The 15,265-nt window shown below is 36.9% G+C and overlaps 1 protein-coding gene across 3 annotated transcripts in view; it reads right to left on the bottom strand.

Moving 5' to 3' along the window:
- Window positions 1-210: 210 nt before the first annotated feature.
- The window catches only part of TMEM156 (transmembrane protein 156), a 56,625-nt gene continuing 41,570 nt past the window's right edge, over window positions 211-15,265 (bottom strand). For 2 of the 3 annotated variants that reach the window (XM_015080498.3, XM_015080500.3), the window contains exons 6-7: window positions 8,430-8,532; window positions 213-5,621 (exon numbers count right to left, since the gene is read on the bottom strand). In XM_015080498.3, the coding sequence (XP_014935984.1) occupies window positions 5,609-5,621; window positions 8,430-8,532 (116 nt within the window). In that variant the 3' untranslated portion in view covers window positions 213-5,608. Of the gene's footprint in view, window positions 5,622-8,429; window positions 8,533-15,265 lie in introns of all 3 variants that reach the window. The other variant, XM_053217457.1, reaches the window with a different exon arrangement.

Genomic DNA, 15,265 nt, shown 5'->3' with positions numbered 1-15,265 from the left:
ATTGTTCTGTAAAAAAGCAACGATTACTGAATAATGGAGAACTTTTCTTCTAGTATTAGTCTGTTATTTAGATAGCTAGAATAAAATAGACAAGTTTTTAAAATACTTTTCCTGCTGAATTTTTCACTCTGAATAAAGCATAAAATAAAGAAAATCTCGCTATGATGTAATTATTAAGCACTGTTGGTTTGTTGTGATATCATGGAACTTTGTTATGATAAATTGTTTAAAAAATAAAACCTATATCATCCGTTTGCCAAAATAGGCGGGGGAATAGAGATGATATCCTGTCTCTGTGTAGCAAATTTCAAGTAGGAAAATGTGTTTGAACCCAGTAAGCAGAAAGAAACTTTCCAGGGACTCGATTCACAGCCTTTCTTCATCCATGTGTAGGTGTTTGTGCATTGTAATTACTATCTTTCACCACAGGGGATCTTGAGATGAGTTAAAAGATTTTACCGCCGATAAGTAATCTATTAAACAATTATTTGTTGAGCCTTTTTTTCTGTTTTTTTCTTTGTTCATTTGTTTTGTTCATTAAATTTCCACATATGAGTGAAATCATATGGTATTTCTCTTAGCATTACACTCTCTAGATTGATCCGTGTTGTTAGAAATGGCAAGATCTCGTGCTTTTTTTTTTCAAAAAAATTTTTAACGTTTATTTATTATTGAGAGACACAGAGATAAGCAGGGGAGGGGTAGAGAGAGGGGAGACACAGAATCTCAGGTAGGCTCCAGGCTCTGAGCTGTCAGCACAGAACCCAACGTGGGGCTCAAACTCACGAACTGTGAGATCATGACCTGAGCCGAAGTCAGTCGCCCAACCGAGCCACCCAGGTGCCCCTGTTGAGCCTATTTTATGAGCATCTAGAACCCAAAGCTTCAATCTGTGCAAGTCTTCTCACAACCACCAAATAATCCAGTTCTGCAAAGGTACTTTGATACATGGGTAGACACAAGAGAAGCATTGCTGCATAGCAATACTTGTGGTAGAGTATTGTTTGTAGCCTCCAAGCATTGTTGGAACACAGAGATTCATGATACAAAACCCCCATTAGAAATGCTTATGAAAGGCATTTGTCTTGGATAATTTTTTTCCCAAGAAAAAGAAACTTCCCTTCCCTACATAGAGAGTCCAAGATTAAGATGCAACAGAGGGTTAAGAGCATGGAGTTTGAAACCTAGACCACTTGGGTTCAAATCTCAACTCTGCCACTTAATAGCTATGTGACCTTGAGTAAGTTACTTAACCTCTCTGCCTTAATTTTTACACTTGTAAATTGGGGTGATTGATAATAGTCCTTACCTACTGATTCAAAACTGGTATTTAGGGATAATTGGGAAGGAAAAAAAGGATTTTCCTGGAAACTGTGTTTAACCATTAATAAATCTTTTTTTTATATTTTTAAAAAAATTATAGGGACATCACAAACATTTTAGTTTGTGATTGTGCATTGAAATGCTCCAAAAGGGGGGATATAAGGTGCAGCTGTGAGTGGTATGATATAAAACCAATTAACTAATAAGTACCAAGTGTTTAAAATAGTGGCTGGCACATAATTAGTGCTACAGTCGCTCCCACTTATCCGGGTTTCACTCTCCTCGGTCTCAGTTACCGGTGGTCTGGAGGGCAGATGATCCTCCTGATGAATCGCCAGAAGGTCAGAAGTAGCCTAAAACTGCATCACAAGGCCTAATTCATTCATCTCCCTTCATCTCATCAAGGAGGCATTTTATCATCTCACATCACCACAAGAAGAAAGGTGAGTACAGTAAGCTATTTCAAGAGAGGGACCACATTCTTATAACTTTTCTTATAGTATATTGTTATAATTGTTCTCTCAGGATTATTGTTAACCTCCTACTGTGCCTAGTTTATGAATTAAACTCTAGGTGTATATGTGTAGAAAGAACATAGTGTACATAGAGTTCGGTACTATCCGTGGTTTCAGGCATTCACTGAGGGTCTCGGAACATGTCCCCCACAGACAAGGGGAGACTACTGAACCATTGTTAATACCCTCCCCAACTCCTACCCCAACATTTGGCCCTTTTGGCAGTGATCGTATGAGCTATGACTGCCCTAAAGCAACTGAAAAAATAGAGCAGATATATATATATATATATATATATATATATATATATATATATATATCTTTTAGTGTGAGTAAAGGAAGTCTCTCCCCAAATGCACATGGCTAGAAGTTAGACTTGGAAGTGGAAAATAATCACTTTGAGAACCCCACCCCATACGCTTCCTTAGAGCAAACCACTTCCTGTCCCAACATTATTTTCATGTAAGGGGAAAATAAACATTTAAAGACAGCTAGAAAGAATCAAGGCTCCATATAAGGATACAAACTGATGCCTGTCATTACCAGATGCCAAATCCCAGAAAGGACTATCTCTGAAACAAGTGTTTAAACTAAACAGAGCAAATTGTCAGTTGGGGGAGGGGAGGAGTGAAGGTTTTTTTTAAGTCACTATTTTCTATTAAGCATTTCAGAGAGAGAGGAGAGACAGAGAAGGAGGATCTGGTTTGTACTAAAAAGGAATTAAAATAAAAAGCAGACTCCAGTTCCCTGGGCAAACGAGCCCTTGTCTTAATCTCAGTTCTGTCACTGACAAGCTCTGTGATGTGAACTTGGGTGAAACCCTCAGCCTCCAGAGCTTTGGTTTTCCTCAGCTGTAAAATGGAGGAGTTAACCAGATAATCTATAAGATTTCCTACAGCTCAGACATCCTATGACTTTACTAAGTAAAATAGATGTTAGATGTTATATTCAGCAGGCAACAGAAGCCAAGTCTGGAAACTTAAGCAGGAAAAGGATATTTTACAAAGATATTATTGGTAGCTCACAGAATCAAAGGGAAGGCTAGAGAACCAGACTCAGAACCAAGGCAGTTTGATGGGAGTTCGGGGTGTGTTGGGGAGTTTAAAAGCAGGAATGACTCAACTCTGCTGCTGGAATGAATAAGCTCCAGTCATTTTTTTCTTGCCCGTACATCATTGCACCTATAAACCAAAGTCCTGATAAAGAAGGTCAAATTGGTCTAGCTCTGGCCACATGTCATCCGTTGGCTGATTAGCAAGAAACTTTGATTAACAGTCCTATCAAGACATTGTTCCATGGGTCAAAGGTAATTCCCTAAAAGGAAATTGGCATACAGTTATGAAAGAAATATAATGCCTACTGTGTGGCTCTTCATTACAGATGTGCCTGCTTTTGTAATATCACACACTGATACCACTCTTCTGTGTGAAAATAGATGTGCTATTTTTACAGTCCATCTGAAAATAGACATAATTTTGGAGAGAGATAATGATGCCGTGACAACTTTGTGGAGACCCATCATGAAAGTTTCGGCACTGAGACATGCTTAAAGAATAGCCTTAGCACGCCTCAAGAGATTGTTCTGGGGGAAAAACCAAGCCTGTGTTTTATTTTTAAACACATCTCCCTGCACATCTCCTTGGAATTGAGGAGAAACATTCACAGAGGCACCTGACGGTTTTCTTCTTCTTCCTCTTCCATACTTACGGAACCCTGTTTGGATTCTGATGGTCAATTCCTCCCCCCTCCTTAAGAACCACTCAAATCATGATCCTGCTATACTAACCACAAAAGTGGCTGGGTACAAAAGCATATTTTATATACTTCAGTCTAGGACTGAATCCACATATTGTTCCTGAGATCACAGGCAAATTGGTGAGCTTCTCAGGCTTCAGTTCCTTAGGGACAATGACACCTGTCTCCAGGAATCATTGTAAGGAAGAAGTGAGACTATCTGTGGCATGTGCCTGACATACAGAGGGGCTCAGTAAATTGTTCTTTATCCAAAAAATATGTATTAAGAACTTTCTGTAAGCCAAGTATCATGCCAGCTTCCAGGAATATTATGGTGAGCAGAATCAGTCTAGAAAGGGAGATAGACATTAATTGATAACCATGAAAATAATTGTAAAAAGCAGATATTGAAAGGGTTATGAGGGCTGAGAAAGTATATACTTGGGAAATTCCACCTCTTCAGAAAGATCAGAAAAAAACTATCTTCAATGCTGCTTAAAGCCACCTTCTTGAAAAACCTACCCTGCTTACCCCCAGCTGGAAATGATTCTACTGGCCTGTGAATTCTCAGCAGGAAGCGTGGAGCCTGTAGATGACATTTATCTTACCCTATCTTACCCTTGTGTCTAGCATTATAACTAGGAGTAGTGTACCCTGTCTCCTCTACTAGAGTATAGATTCTTTGCAGGCAGACACCAGGCCATCCACATGTTCGAATGCTTCACAATATCTATTAAAGTCTATTATTTCAATAAATAAGTGAAATTAGCTTTCAGGAAGCTGCCACAATTTAACAGAATTTGAAGCTTAATTGATGCCTTTTGTAAGCCAAGTTCCCATTGATTTCCAAGTCATTTGTCTGAACATAATAGGCAATGTTCAAGGAAACAATAATTTGACCTATTAGAAATCATATAATATCTATCCCTCAAGGAGTGTGATATCCCTCAACTCCTGCTGAATAGTCCCAGACCTGAACTTGACCTATTAATCAAGTTTACAGGGACAATAAAAAGTGAGACTAGTAGAATTCCATTTTCCAAATCTTCAAAACTTAAATGCTATGATTAGAATCTCAGTTTGTGATCTAGAAAAAGAAAGGAGAGGAGAGGAGGGGAGAGGTAAGGAGGGGAGAAGAGGGGATGGGAGAGATGGAGAGGATACCAAAAAACCCTCTGTATGCTGAATCATTCATTCCTGTTAGTTTGTTTAATATTAAACCTGACCCTGCCATTAAAATCTAGAAATCTTCCCAGAAAAGCAATTTTAACCATATAATGATGCCAGGAGATTAAATTCCACCTGAATTCTGGAAAGATATTTTTATATTTTTCAATGTTAAAAATTGTCTGTATGTACTCTTATTGTAATTAACAACTATAACTACTCTTGACATCAGTGATAGCTATAAATAATATGAATGCTGAAAGAATCAGAAGAAACATTTTGCTATTATGTTTCAATATTCAAGTTTCACTTAGTATTTCACTTAAAGTCATTTGATTTTGGTATCTTTGAATTTTTTAAAGCATCCTCAGTGCCAAAAGGAGACAAAATTTATAAATCCAAGCAAATACATTAACAAACAACCCAGGCCCTCTTAAGTAATTTGCCAAATAGAAACAATCCCTCTGTATAGGAAAACCCATCAAATCAGAATCTGCAATGTGGGCTAATGAGAGAAAGGATTTTCATCCTTGACCTTGGTTTTTGGTTCCTTTCAATATCAAAATCTTGAGGCCACTGTAGTTGTATAATGATAGATAAACAAGGAGAGGAAGCATTCCATTGCTGTTTTTATGGGTGTCATCAGCTTGTTTTCCATGACTCATGATGGCTTCCTGAAAAAACTCTGATTTCTTTTATCTCATGGGCCAAATGAATGCTCTTGAGCCAGTTTTCATCAGCCAGCGACCATTCCTACTGTTCCCATTGTGCATTCTCAGCTGGACCCATATATTTACTAGTTAACTCATTCCTGAAATAAAATTATGAGTATTCTTCAAAAGGGTTTAGTCCAAATGGTCCGGAGGAATTCAGAGGGATATTCTGAAGATAAAGAGAAAAAAAGACAAATATTATTCATGCAAGAATGTTATTATCTGAAAAGAATTAGTGGAGAATAATTTTTAAACCATTTATTAAAACTGTGTCTTATAAGGACACCAAAAATCTTCTCAATATCACTGATTAAGAGCTCTTTCTAATCCTGTGGTAGACAATGGAGCCTCCATTATAAACCTAGGAAGACAGTGTGGCTAGTGGTAACAAACGTCTCAGCCTAGGACCCAGGAAACTAGGGTCTCCTCAAGCCTCTGTCACCACAGTATGTTTGGGTTATTGTCCTCTTCTATAAAATAAAGTGTAAGTGTTCACGCAAGTTTCTTTTAAAGAAACACAGAAGTTGGGACTTAATCATTCATTCAACAAATACTTATTGAACATGTATTATATACTAGGCAGCATTTCCGTTGAATGAGCTGTCTCTCCATTATGCTCCCTGAGTCCCCTATGAATGAATACCTGTATCATGTTATTGGCACTCAATCTGATTTCTCCACTGACTGCATGTTACTTTGCCAATGAGCAGCAGAATTCTTGGCATACAGTAGGTGCTCAAAAAGTATTTGGTGAATGAAAGGGGATCTCTTCATATGAAAGGTTGAACATCCCAGAACGAGGACCAGGATGAGAGATATCAAGCATAATATTTCATTAAAGCAATCACATGATTACATTAAAGTCTACCTAGCAATTTCTAAGCCAACAGCAGACTCTGATTCCACTAAGACCCAAACACTAAGACCTGCTTCTCTCTAGTCCTGAACACAAATATATACTTGGCATTCAGTTTCCAGTTTGACATTTTGGGCCATTTACAGTCTATCCCTTCGGTTGCCTCTCTAGATCTGCACTCCACTTCTTTCCCACCCTACTGTTACCCTCGAGGCCAGCCTATATGAACTACCTCAATCCAGCTCCATTGTCCTCTAGCTCTGATTGGGTTTGACCAATGGTAAGTACTAGCACATCGGGGAAAGAGAGAACAGCCAAACTGAGATATTTATTCTCTCTTCAGGGCAATTGCAGGCTGTTGTGTCACTTGGCCAAAAGTCACAGTCCTTATCAGGCAACCCTCCCCATATATATCGTGTGTGTGTGTGTGTCTGCGCCTGTGCCTATCTTTCTGGGTTCCTTGCCCCTTTAGTCTTAGGGATAGTAGCAGTGTCCTACTGTTAACTAGTTTTAGGATGCTGCACTCTCTTTTTGGGTTTTCCCACATCTCGGCTTAATAGACCCTTTAGTAAACTCACATCAAATGATTCAGTTTGAGTATACTATTGGTTTCCTGCTAGAATCTTGACTTAAAGTGTCATAAAGAATAAATGATCTAGTAATGCACACACACACACACACACACACACACACACACATACATTGGACTATTACTCAACTATAAGGAGAATAAAATCTTGCCATTTGCAATGACATGGATGGACCTAGAGAGTAATAATTTGCTTATTATATTAAGCAAAGTAAGTCAGTAGAGAAAGACAGGTACCCTATGATTTCACTCATATGTGAAATGTAAGGAATAAAGCAAACAAACACAGGGGAAAAAGAAAAGAGAGGAAAACCGAGAAACAGACTCTTAACTATAGAGAACAAACATGGTTACCAGAGGGGAGGGGGAGGTGGGTTGGGGATGGTGAAATAAGTGATGGGGATTAAGGAGTGCATGTGTTATAATGAGCACAGGTGTTGTATGGAGGTGTTGAATCACTAAATTCTACACCTGAAACAAACAAACAAAGTCTAGATCATTTATTCTTATCACCACCAAGGACAATTAAAGGATACTAATAAATGCTAGTGTCTTTCCTCTTCCCTGTTATAATTTTTATATCCCCTACCACAGCTATCAATAGTGCCTTAACATAACAGCTACTTAATAAATATTTGTTGAATAAATGAAAAATAATTCTAAGAGGGGTGCCTGGGTGGCTCAGTCAGTTTAGCGTCAGACTCTTGATCTCAGCTCAGGTCTTGATCCCAGGGTCATGAGTTCAAGTCCACGTTGGATTCCATGCTGGATGTGGAGCCTACTTAAAAAATATACAGTGAAACCTTGGTTTGCGAGCATAATGCATTCCGGAAACATGTTTATAATGCAAAGCACTTGTATATCAAAGCAAATTTCAAGAACCATTGGCTCAGTAATCACGTGATGTTCAGCATCATGTACTACTTGTATTACAAGACATCGCTCATTTATCAAGCGTTTATCAAGTTAAAATTTATTAGAAATGTTTGCTTGTCTTGAGGAACACTCACAGACAAGTTATTCACAATCCAAGGTTTTACTGTATATACATTTCGAAGGCACTTCTGACCATAGTTTGGGATTCAAGCACATGAAAATCAATGTACATTAGATTTATTATCAGATCCTATATTGAGGGAAGTTTTTAATTTCAGTAATTGAGGATCAGCGGGTAGTCTGGCTTTATAAATTTACATTCTCTCTTTTCTCATGTTCTGACTAAAGAATGATTGGCCTCCTGGAATTATGTATGATCCAACCTTAGGAAACAGCCAAGGGATGAGCTGACATCTCAGGCGAACATGTTGTTTAATAGACTAAGAGATTAGTTTATTGGTCCTTCCTAGACCTTGGAGAAAATAGTGATTTTATTTCATGCCATCTAATTCATATGAAGTACTTTTGCAAGTTCATCACCTTCTGTCTCCTACACCCAGATAGAAATGAAGTTTGAGGTAAACTGCATCTCCTTGGATCTTTCATGTTTATAACGAATAAAGACAAATCACCAGTAAAGCCCAGTCTTCACTCACCGTGTATACTGATCTTGCAGATGCATCGTGGAAGTAACTTCTAGTTCTGGTATTGGAGGAAGCACTTTCTTGACCGGAGTCAAGGGCAGTCTCTGCTTGGTCCCTATTTTTTAAGAAGGAAAGCTGTTCTGGTCTGTATGTAGTCAATAGCAATGCAAAAACAGATACAACATTTTCCAATGTACTAAGAGAACCATGCCCTCCATCTAGCAAGGATATTGGTAGTTTCCATCACTTGCTAGATTTCCTGTCTACAACTGTGACACCTTTAACCCATTTCTCTCAACTCTGTTTCTTTCATTTCTCCTCCCCACCCACACTTCCTGAGCACAAGACCTGCAGCATAGTTAAAGGGGGAGCAAAGTAGAGAAAAACATTCTTAGCGTTCAATGCCAAGTAGAAAGAAAAAAACTTTAGTTGAAACTGACTACAAACATTTCCTTCTTTGCATTTTGTTAAAACAGGTCCCTAAGAAGAATATCAAGGACATCTCTGATTTCAGGGACAATTTTAGCAAGAAGCCAAGTTACAAATCAGATGAATTCTAATCTGTCCTCCTTTTCTAGGACTATGTGACATCAAGTCCTTCTAATATTATCTTCAGCTGACTTCAAGGTAGGAGGTGAAATTTCAGACCCATGGCATATGGTCTTTCTTTCATTCCACTGGGATCTGGGGTCTTGCTTTTCTGGTTTTTATATTGAAACTTGAGTTTTACATAATACATGTAGTTTTTGCTTCACAGATGTCTCTTCTTTTTATACAAAGCCCTGGACATGAATGGAAATGAGGTGACCTATAATTTAAAGAGAAGTTTGAGCAGCTGCTTCTTAAGAAGACAAATCAAAAAGGAAGATTTAAGTGTAATCAAGAATATGATGCTTATCAAAGGAAATTTTTTTTTAATTTTTTAAAATTTCCATATGCATCAAAAAAAAAAAAAAAAAGAATTTGAGGCTTCTTATCCATGAAGATGATTAAACACTGGTATAGGTTACCGAAATAGAAATACTGTGAAACCATCTGTCAGAATTATACTTTTAATTAGAAAAAAATTTAATAAGACTGATTTTTATATTTAATTTTATGAATAAAGAATACAGTCACATGATTAAAATTTTATAAACTAGGGAGGGATATTAGGCAAAATGTCTTCCTCTTTACCCCATTCCCTACAGACAGCCACTTTTTACCACATCACATACATAATTCTTTCCCTTCTTTCCTTCCTCTGCCACAGGCAACCAAAGATTTTAGTTTTTTTTTGTAGATAGATAGATGATATAGATACATAGATTTATATGTTCATATGTGTGTATATGTTATTTTTATCTTTATGTAAATCATAGCATACTATACACATGTATGTATATGTAATGATCTATCTCAGAGATCTTTCCCCATAAATTCTTCCACATTCTTTTTTACAACTTTCTGGTATTCCATAGTATGGATGTATCATCAAAGCACCTTCCTGTCAGATTGTGTCTAATCTGGTATTGTAAACACACTAGCAATAAACATTGTATATATGTCATTTCTCTCCTATATTAGTAATCCATAGGAGAAATCCCTAGAAATAGAATTGCTGGCTCAAAGGGCTTGTACATTTGTAACTTTGATAGTTATTGCCAAATTACGTATCACAGCAGTTGTAGCACATTAGCCTCTTGGTTTACCTTAGTAAAGATAAGAGTGCAGAGCGCCTACTGCCTCTGGCCCCAGAGGGTGATGTCAAACTTCTGGATTTTTACCAATCTGGTAGATTAAAATGTATTTCAGTGTAGCTTTAATTTTCATTTCCACCTGAATGTAAGCTCAACAGAGATCTTTGTTTGGTTCACTGCTGTGTCTCCTATACCCAGAAGGCCAACATTATTGGCACATAGTAGACATCAAAATAAAAAAATTAAAAAAAAAAAAGTCTTTTGAAAGAATTTATTCTGAATGAGGCCAAACAACTTTTCATACATTTAAGAGCCATTTGTAGTTCCTTTTCTGTAAACAGTCCATTTTTATCCTTTACTCATTTGCCTACTGGTTTATGGTCTTTTCTCCATTAATTATTAGAACTTCCTTATTTACCAGGAAAAATTGCTTATCGTATGTGATGAACTGCCAATAACTTTTCCCTAACGGTTTTTACTGTGTTCATTCTTGTAGTCAAATTTATCAGTCTTTTAACTGAATTTTGTGCCATGGATCGAAAGCACTACTTTGTGGTTATAAATGGATTCTACTGTTGTTTCTCCTATTACTTTTATGGTTTCATGTTTACTTAAAAATTATTGATGCTTTTGAAATTTACCCTAGCAGTAGTGTGAACTCTGGATGAAGCACATTTTTTTTTCTCTAGATGATTATTCAGTTGTCACAACACCCTTCATTCAGTAGTCCTTCTCTTTCCTACTGATTAGATGTGCCCCTTTTATCATTTACTCAAGTCCTAAACTTCCTACTTTGTCATTAGATATTTTTCTCTACTTATGTACCAGTACCGTGGTGAAACAGATACTTCTCTTCTTTCTTATTCCATGTCAATTTTTTCTTGGCTCTTACTGACAGCCTATTTTTCATCAGGATATTAAAATGACCTTGTTTATGATTTAGGAAAAATTGGCATCTTTATATATTCATCTTCCAATTCAAGAATATAATAGACCATTTGTTGTTGTTCAAGTCATTTTTATGTCTCTCAGGAGCATTTTTCTGAGGTTTACTTTAGAAAGATCTTATATGTTTCTTTATATTAATTTTATTCCTATTTTATCTTTTTATGGTTGTTTTAAATGCAGTATATCTTCTAACTGGTTGTATTTACATATATGAATGCCATCAATTTTTTTGTATTAATTTTGTACCCTATCCCTATTGAATTGTATTTTTAAAGAATGTTTTTAAGAGAAATCTGTTAAATTTTCCAGGTACACAAAGTGATCATTTTACCTTTCCAATTTGTTAACCAGGTATTTCTGTCTCTTACCTAATTGTGTTGGCCAGTACTTTGAGGATGGTGGTAGATAAAGTGAAAATATTGGACATTCTTGAAAATTTCTGACTTTAGCTAGGCATGCTTTTAGTGTTCTCCTAGTAAATATGATTCTGGGTTTTTGAGACAAATATATTTTATCATGTTAAGGAAGTACTTATTTATTTTATTTTGGGGAGTTTTATGAAGGATGGGCATTATTGTGTGTCAAATGCATTTTTTAGGATGTATGGAGATAACCAAACAAATTTTATGAGTGACATTAATAGATATCTCCTAATGGCGAACTGTTCCTGTATTCTTGGAATAAGCTCCTCTTTATCATAGTAGAAGTGTTTATGTATGTATATATACATATATTTTTTTAAAACTGAGCTACTGGATTATTTTGCTAATATTTGTTTAGAATTTTTGCACAGAAATGAGAAAGGATGAAATATGGCCTTTTGTAGCAACGTGGATGGAACTGGAGAGTGTTATGTAAGTGAAATAAGTCAGACAGAGAAAGACAGATATCATATGTTTTCATTTTTATGTGGATCCTGAGCAACTCAACAGAAAACCATGGGGGAGGGGAAGGGGGAAAAAAAGAGAGGGAGGGAGGCAAATCATAAGAGATTCTTAAAAACTGATAATAAACTGGGGGTGGATGGGGGGTGGGAGGGAGGGGAAAGTGGGTGATGGGCATTGAGGAGGGCACCTGTTGGGATGAGCACTGGGTGTTGTATGGAAACCAATTTGACAATAAATTTCATATTTAAAAAAAAAGAATTTTTGCACAGAAATACATAAGATTGCCCACTGATTTCATTTTAGACACAATCTTTCTTAGTTTTAAATATTACTAATGTTGGGATGCCTTAATGGCTCAGTTGGTTAAGCGTCCCACTCTTGATTTCGGCTCAGGTCATGATCTCACAGTTCATGAGTTCAAGCCCCGTGGCAAGCCCCGCAGTGCAGAGCCTGCTTGGGATTCTCTCTCTTTCATTCTCTCTCTGCCCCTCCCATGTGTGCTCTCTCCCTCTCTCTCAAAAGAAATAAACCTAAAAAAATAAAAAATAAAAAACATTTTAAAATAATAATAATAATGATAATAATAATAAATATTACTATGTTTATTTCAAAATAGAATTAGGAAGCATCCTTCTTTTCTATGGTCAATAACAGTTTAAATACCATTGGAAATATCTATTTTTTAGAGATCAGTAAAAAATTCCCCTGTGAACTGCTCCTTCTGTTACTTTTTCAGGAATAACTGACAAATTTTCTATTTATTCTATGATAATTATTTTGTTTAGATTTTCTATTTCTTCTGGTATCAGGTTTTGTAAATTTTTCCAGAAAATTATTGATCTTAATTAGAGACGTTAAAAAGTAGTAACTACTCTTTAAGGGACAGGAGTAGATGCCTTTTTTAAGCCATTTCAACAGATATTAATGACCTTTCCATTACTGTGGCAATGCTAAAATAACTGCCAAAGTTAGAATTCCTCCTTTTAAAAAAAAATATATATATATACATATATATATAATTTGAGAGATAGAGGGCATGTGAGCAGGGGAGAGGGGCAGAGGGAAAGAGAGAATCTTAAGCAGGCTCCACACTCGGTGCAGAGCCCAACGAGGGGCTCAATCCCATGACCCTGGGTTCATACCTGAAATCAAGAGCTGAATGTTCAACCAACTGAGGCACCCAGGTGTCCCTAGAATTCCTTCTTATAGAGTATTTAACCTTCTAAAAGGTAAGTGACAAGGCTTTCCTGACTGGTTAGGACACAGGTGAGAAAATGAGACCAGTCTTTACCTAGACAGACACAAAACTCTCATTTCCTTGCTCTCTTCCTCAAAGGGCCATTGCACTTGACCCTGTTAGCATCCTTTATTTTTACCTTATTATCAGTAAGAACAACCACATCTATGGGGCTAGTTCTATCATCCCCATTTGTCTCACACTGAATCTGTGATTTTTGTCTTTCTAAATATGTGCTTCTCAGAGGTGGGTGTGGTAGGCAGAACTCTAAGATAGTCCCTGAGATTCCCACCCCCTGGGGTAATGCCCCATTTAATCCCCTTCCCTTGAGTGTGGGCGGGACCATGAATGGGATGTAGGTTACATTATATGGCAAAGATGAAATTTCTGCAGGTGTATTTAACATTCCAAATCAGTTGATTTTGAGTTATTCAAAAGGGAGACTATTCTGGGTGAGGCTGACCTAATGAAGTAAAAGCCCTTACAGAAGAGATGGGGCCTTCCCTGAGGTCAGAGAGGATCTCTTGTGAGGCTTAAAGAAGAAAACCACCATGCTGAACTATGGAAAGGGTCAGGTAGCAGAAGACTGCAGGTGGCCTCTAGGTCCTGAAGCAGCTTCTGGTAAACAGCCAGTAAGAAGCCAGAGCCATTAGTAAACAACCTCAAAGCAAAGCAAAGCAAAGCAAAACAAAAAAACAAAAAAAACAAAACAAAACAAAAAAAAACAACCTCAAAAAATGACTTCTGCCAACAACCTAAATGAGCTTAGAAGTAGAGACTCCAGATGACAATACAGGCCAGCTCTCATCTTGATTTTAGCCTTGAGACCCTGAGATCCAGCAAAGCTGTGCCCACATTTCTGACCCACAGAAAATGAAATAATAAAGGTGTGTTGTTTTAAGCCACTAAATTTGTGGTAATTTGTCACACAACAAGAGAAAATTAGTAAAATGATCAACAGAACCTTGGCCTGAAAATCACCAGAACCTGGATTTAAAATGAAGGTTCTAGGGACACCTCGGTGGCTCAGTTGGTTGAGCGTCCAACTTCGGCTCAGGTCATGATCTCACGGTTTGTGAGTTTGAGACCCGCGTCGGACTCTGTGCTGACAACTTGGAGCCTGCTTCAGATTTTGTGTCTCCCTCTCTCTCTGCCCATCCCCCACTTGTGCTGTGTGTGTCTCTCTCTCTCAAAAATAAATAAAATGTAAATAAATAAAATAAAATAAAATAAAATAAAATAAAATAAAATGAAGGTTCTAGGGGCACCTGGGTGGCTCAGTTGGTTGAGCATCTGACTCTTGGTTTCAGCTCAGGTCAGGTCATGAGTTTGAGCCCCACATCAAAATAAATAAATAAACTTAAAAAAAAGCTGTGCTCACAGCTTTTTTTTTTTTTTTAATAAAATGCAGTTAATAGAACTCTGCCCCAAATCTACTGAATTACAATCTCCCTTCAAAATGGTCCAGGAGCCTGAAATTTTACAGACATCCAAATTAATTCTGATGCACATTAAGACTTCAGAATGAACTTGCCATGCAGATAATTGCTTAGACAATCTTTGACAAAGCATCTGATACTATTCAGAAGTTGAGATTTGGAGACAGTTCTTTTTAAAGTTAAAATATCAAAAGAAACTATTCATGAAATTAACTAATTACCAAAGAAAATTAACAGAGCTCTTTTGGTTAGAAAGCCAAACTATTCATCATTTGCTGATTCATTTGGTTTGCTGATGTTGTATAATATGGTGTAACCGTAATTTACTACAGAATGCTATTATCTGTCAAAATGATAGCTAGTTGCAAATAACTCTCTAGTGGTACATTATATTCTGTTTCTCCTAATACCCAAGGATATGTAACTTATAAGCTAATAGGAAAACTTCTGAAAAATTGATAAAAAGGCAAAAAGGTAGAATATATGTCATTTTGATGCCTTCTTCAGAATAGCTAAGATGGGTGGGATATTTTTCTAGTTCTACACTGGGAAATAGAGTTTCTTTCAAACAAAATTAATTCACTAACACTAGTTAAGGCAGCAGAAGCAGTCAGGAATACCTTAAAACTTCACAGAAGTCTATTCATGAATTTGTCAA

Source organism: Acinonyx jubatus, chromosome B1 (genome assembly GCF_027475565.1).
Source record: "Acinonyx jubatus isolate Ajub_Pintada_27869175 chromosome B1, VMU_Ajub_asm_v1.0, whole genome shotgun sequence".
NCBI classification, from domain to species: domain Eukaryota; kingdom Metazoa; phylum Chordata; class Mammalia; order Carnivora; family Felidae; genus Acinonyx; species Acinonyx jubatus.
The sequence above is the reverse complement of the archived record's forward strand: the minus strand, read 5'-3'. Positions and strand labels throughout refer to the sequence as shown.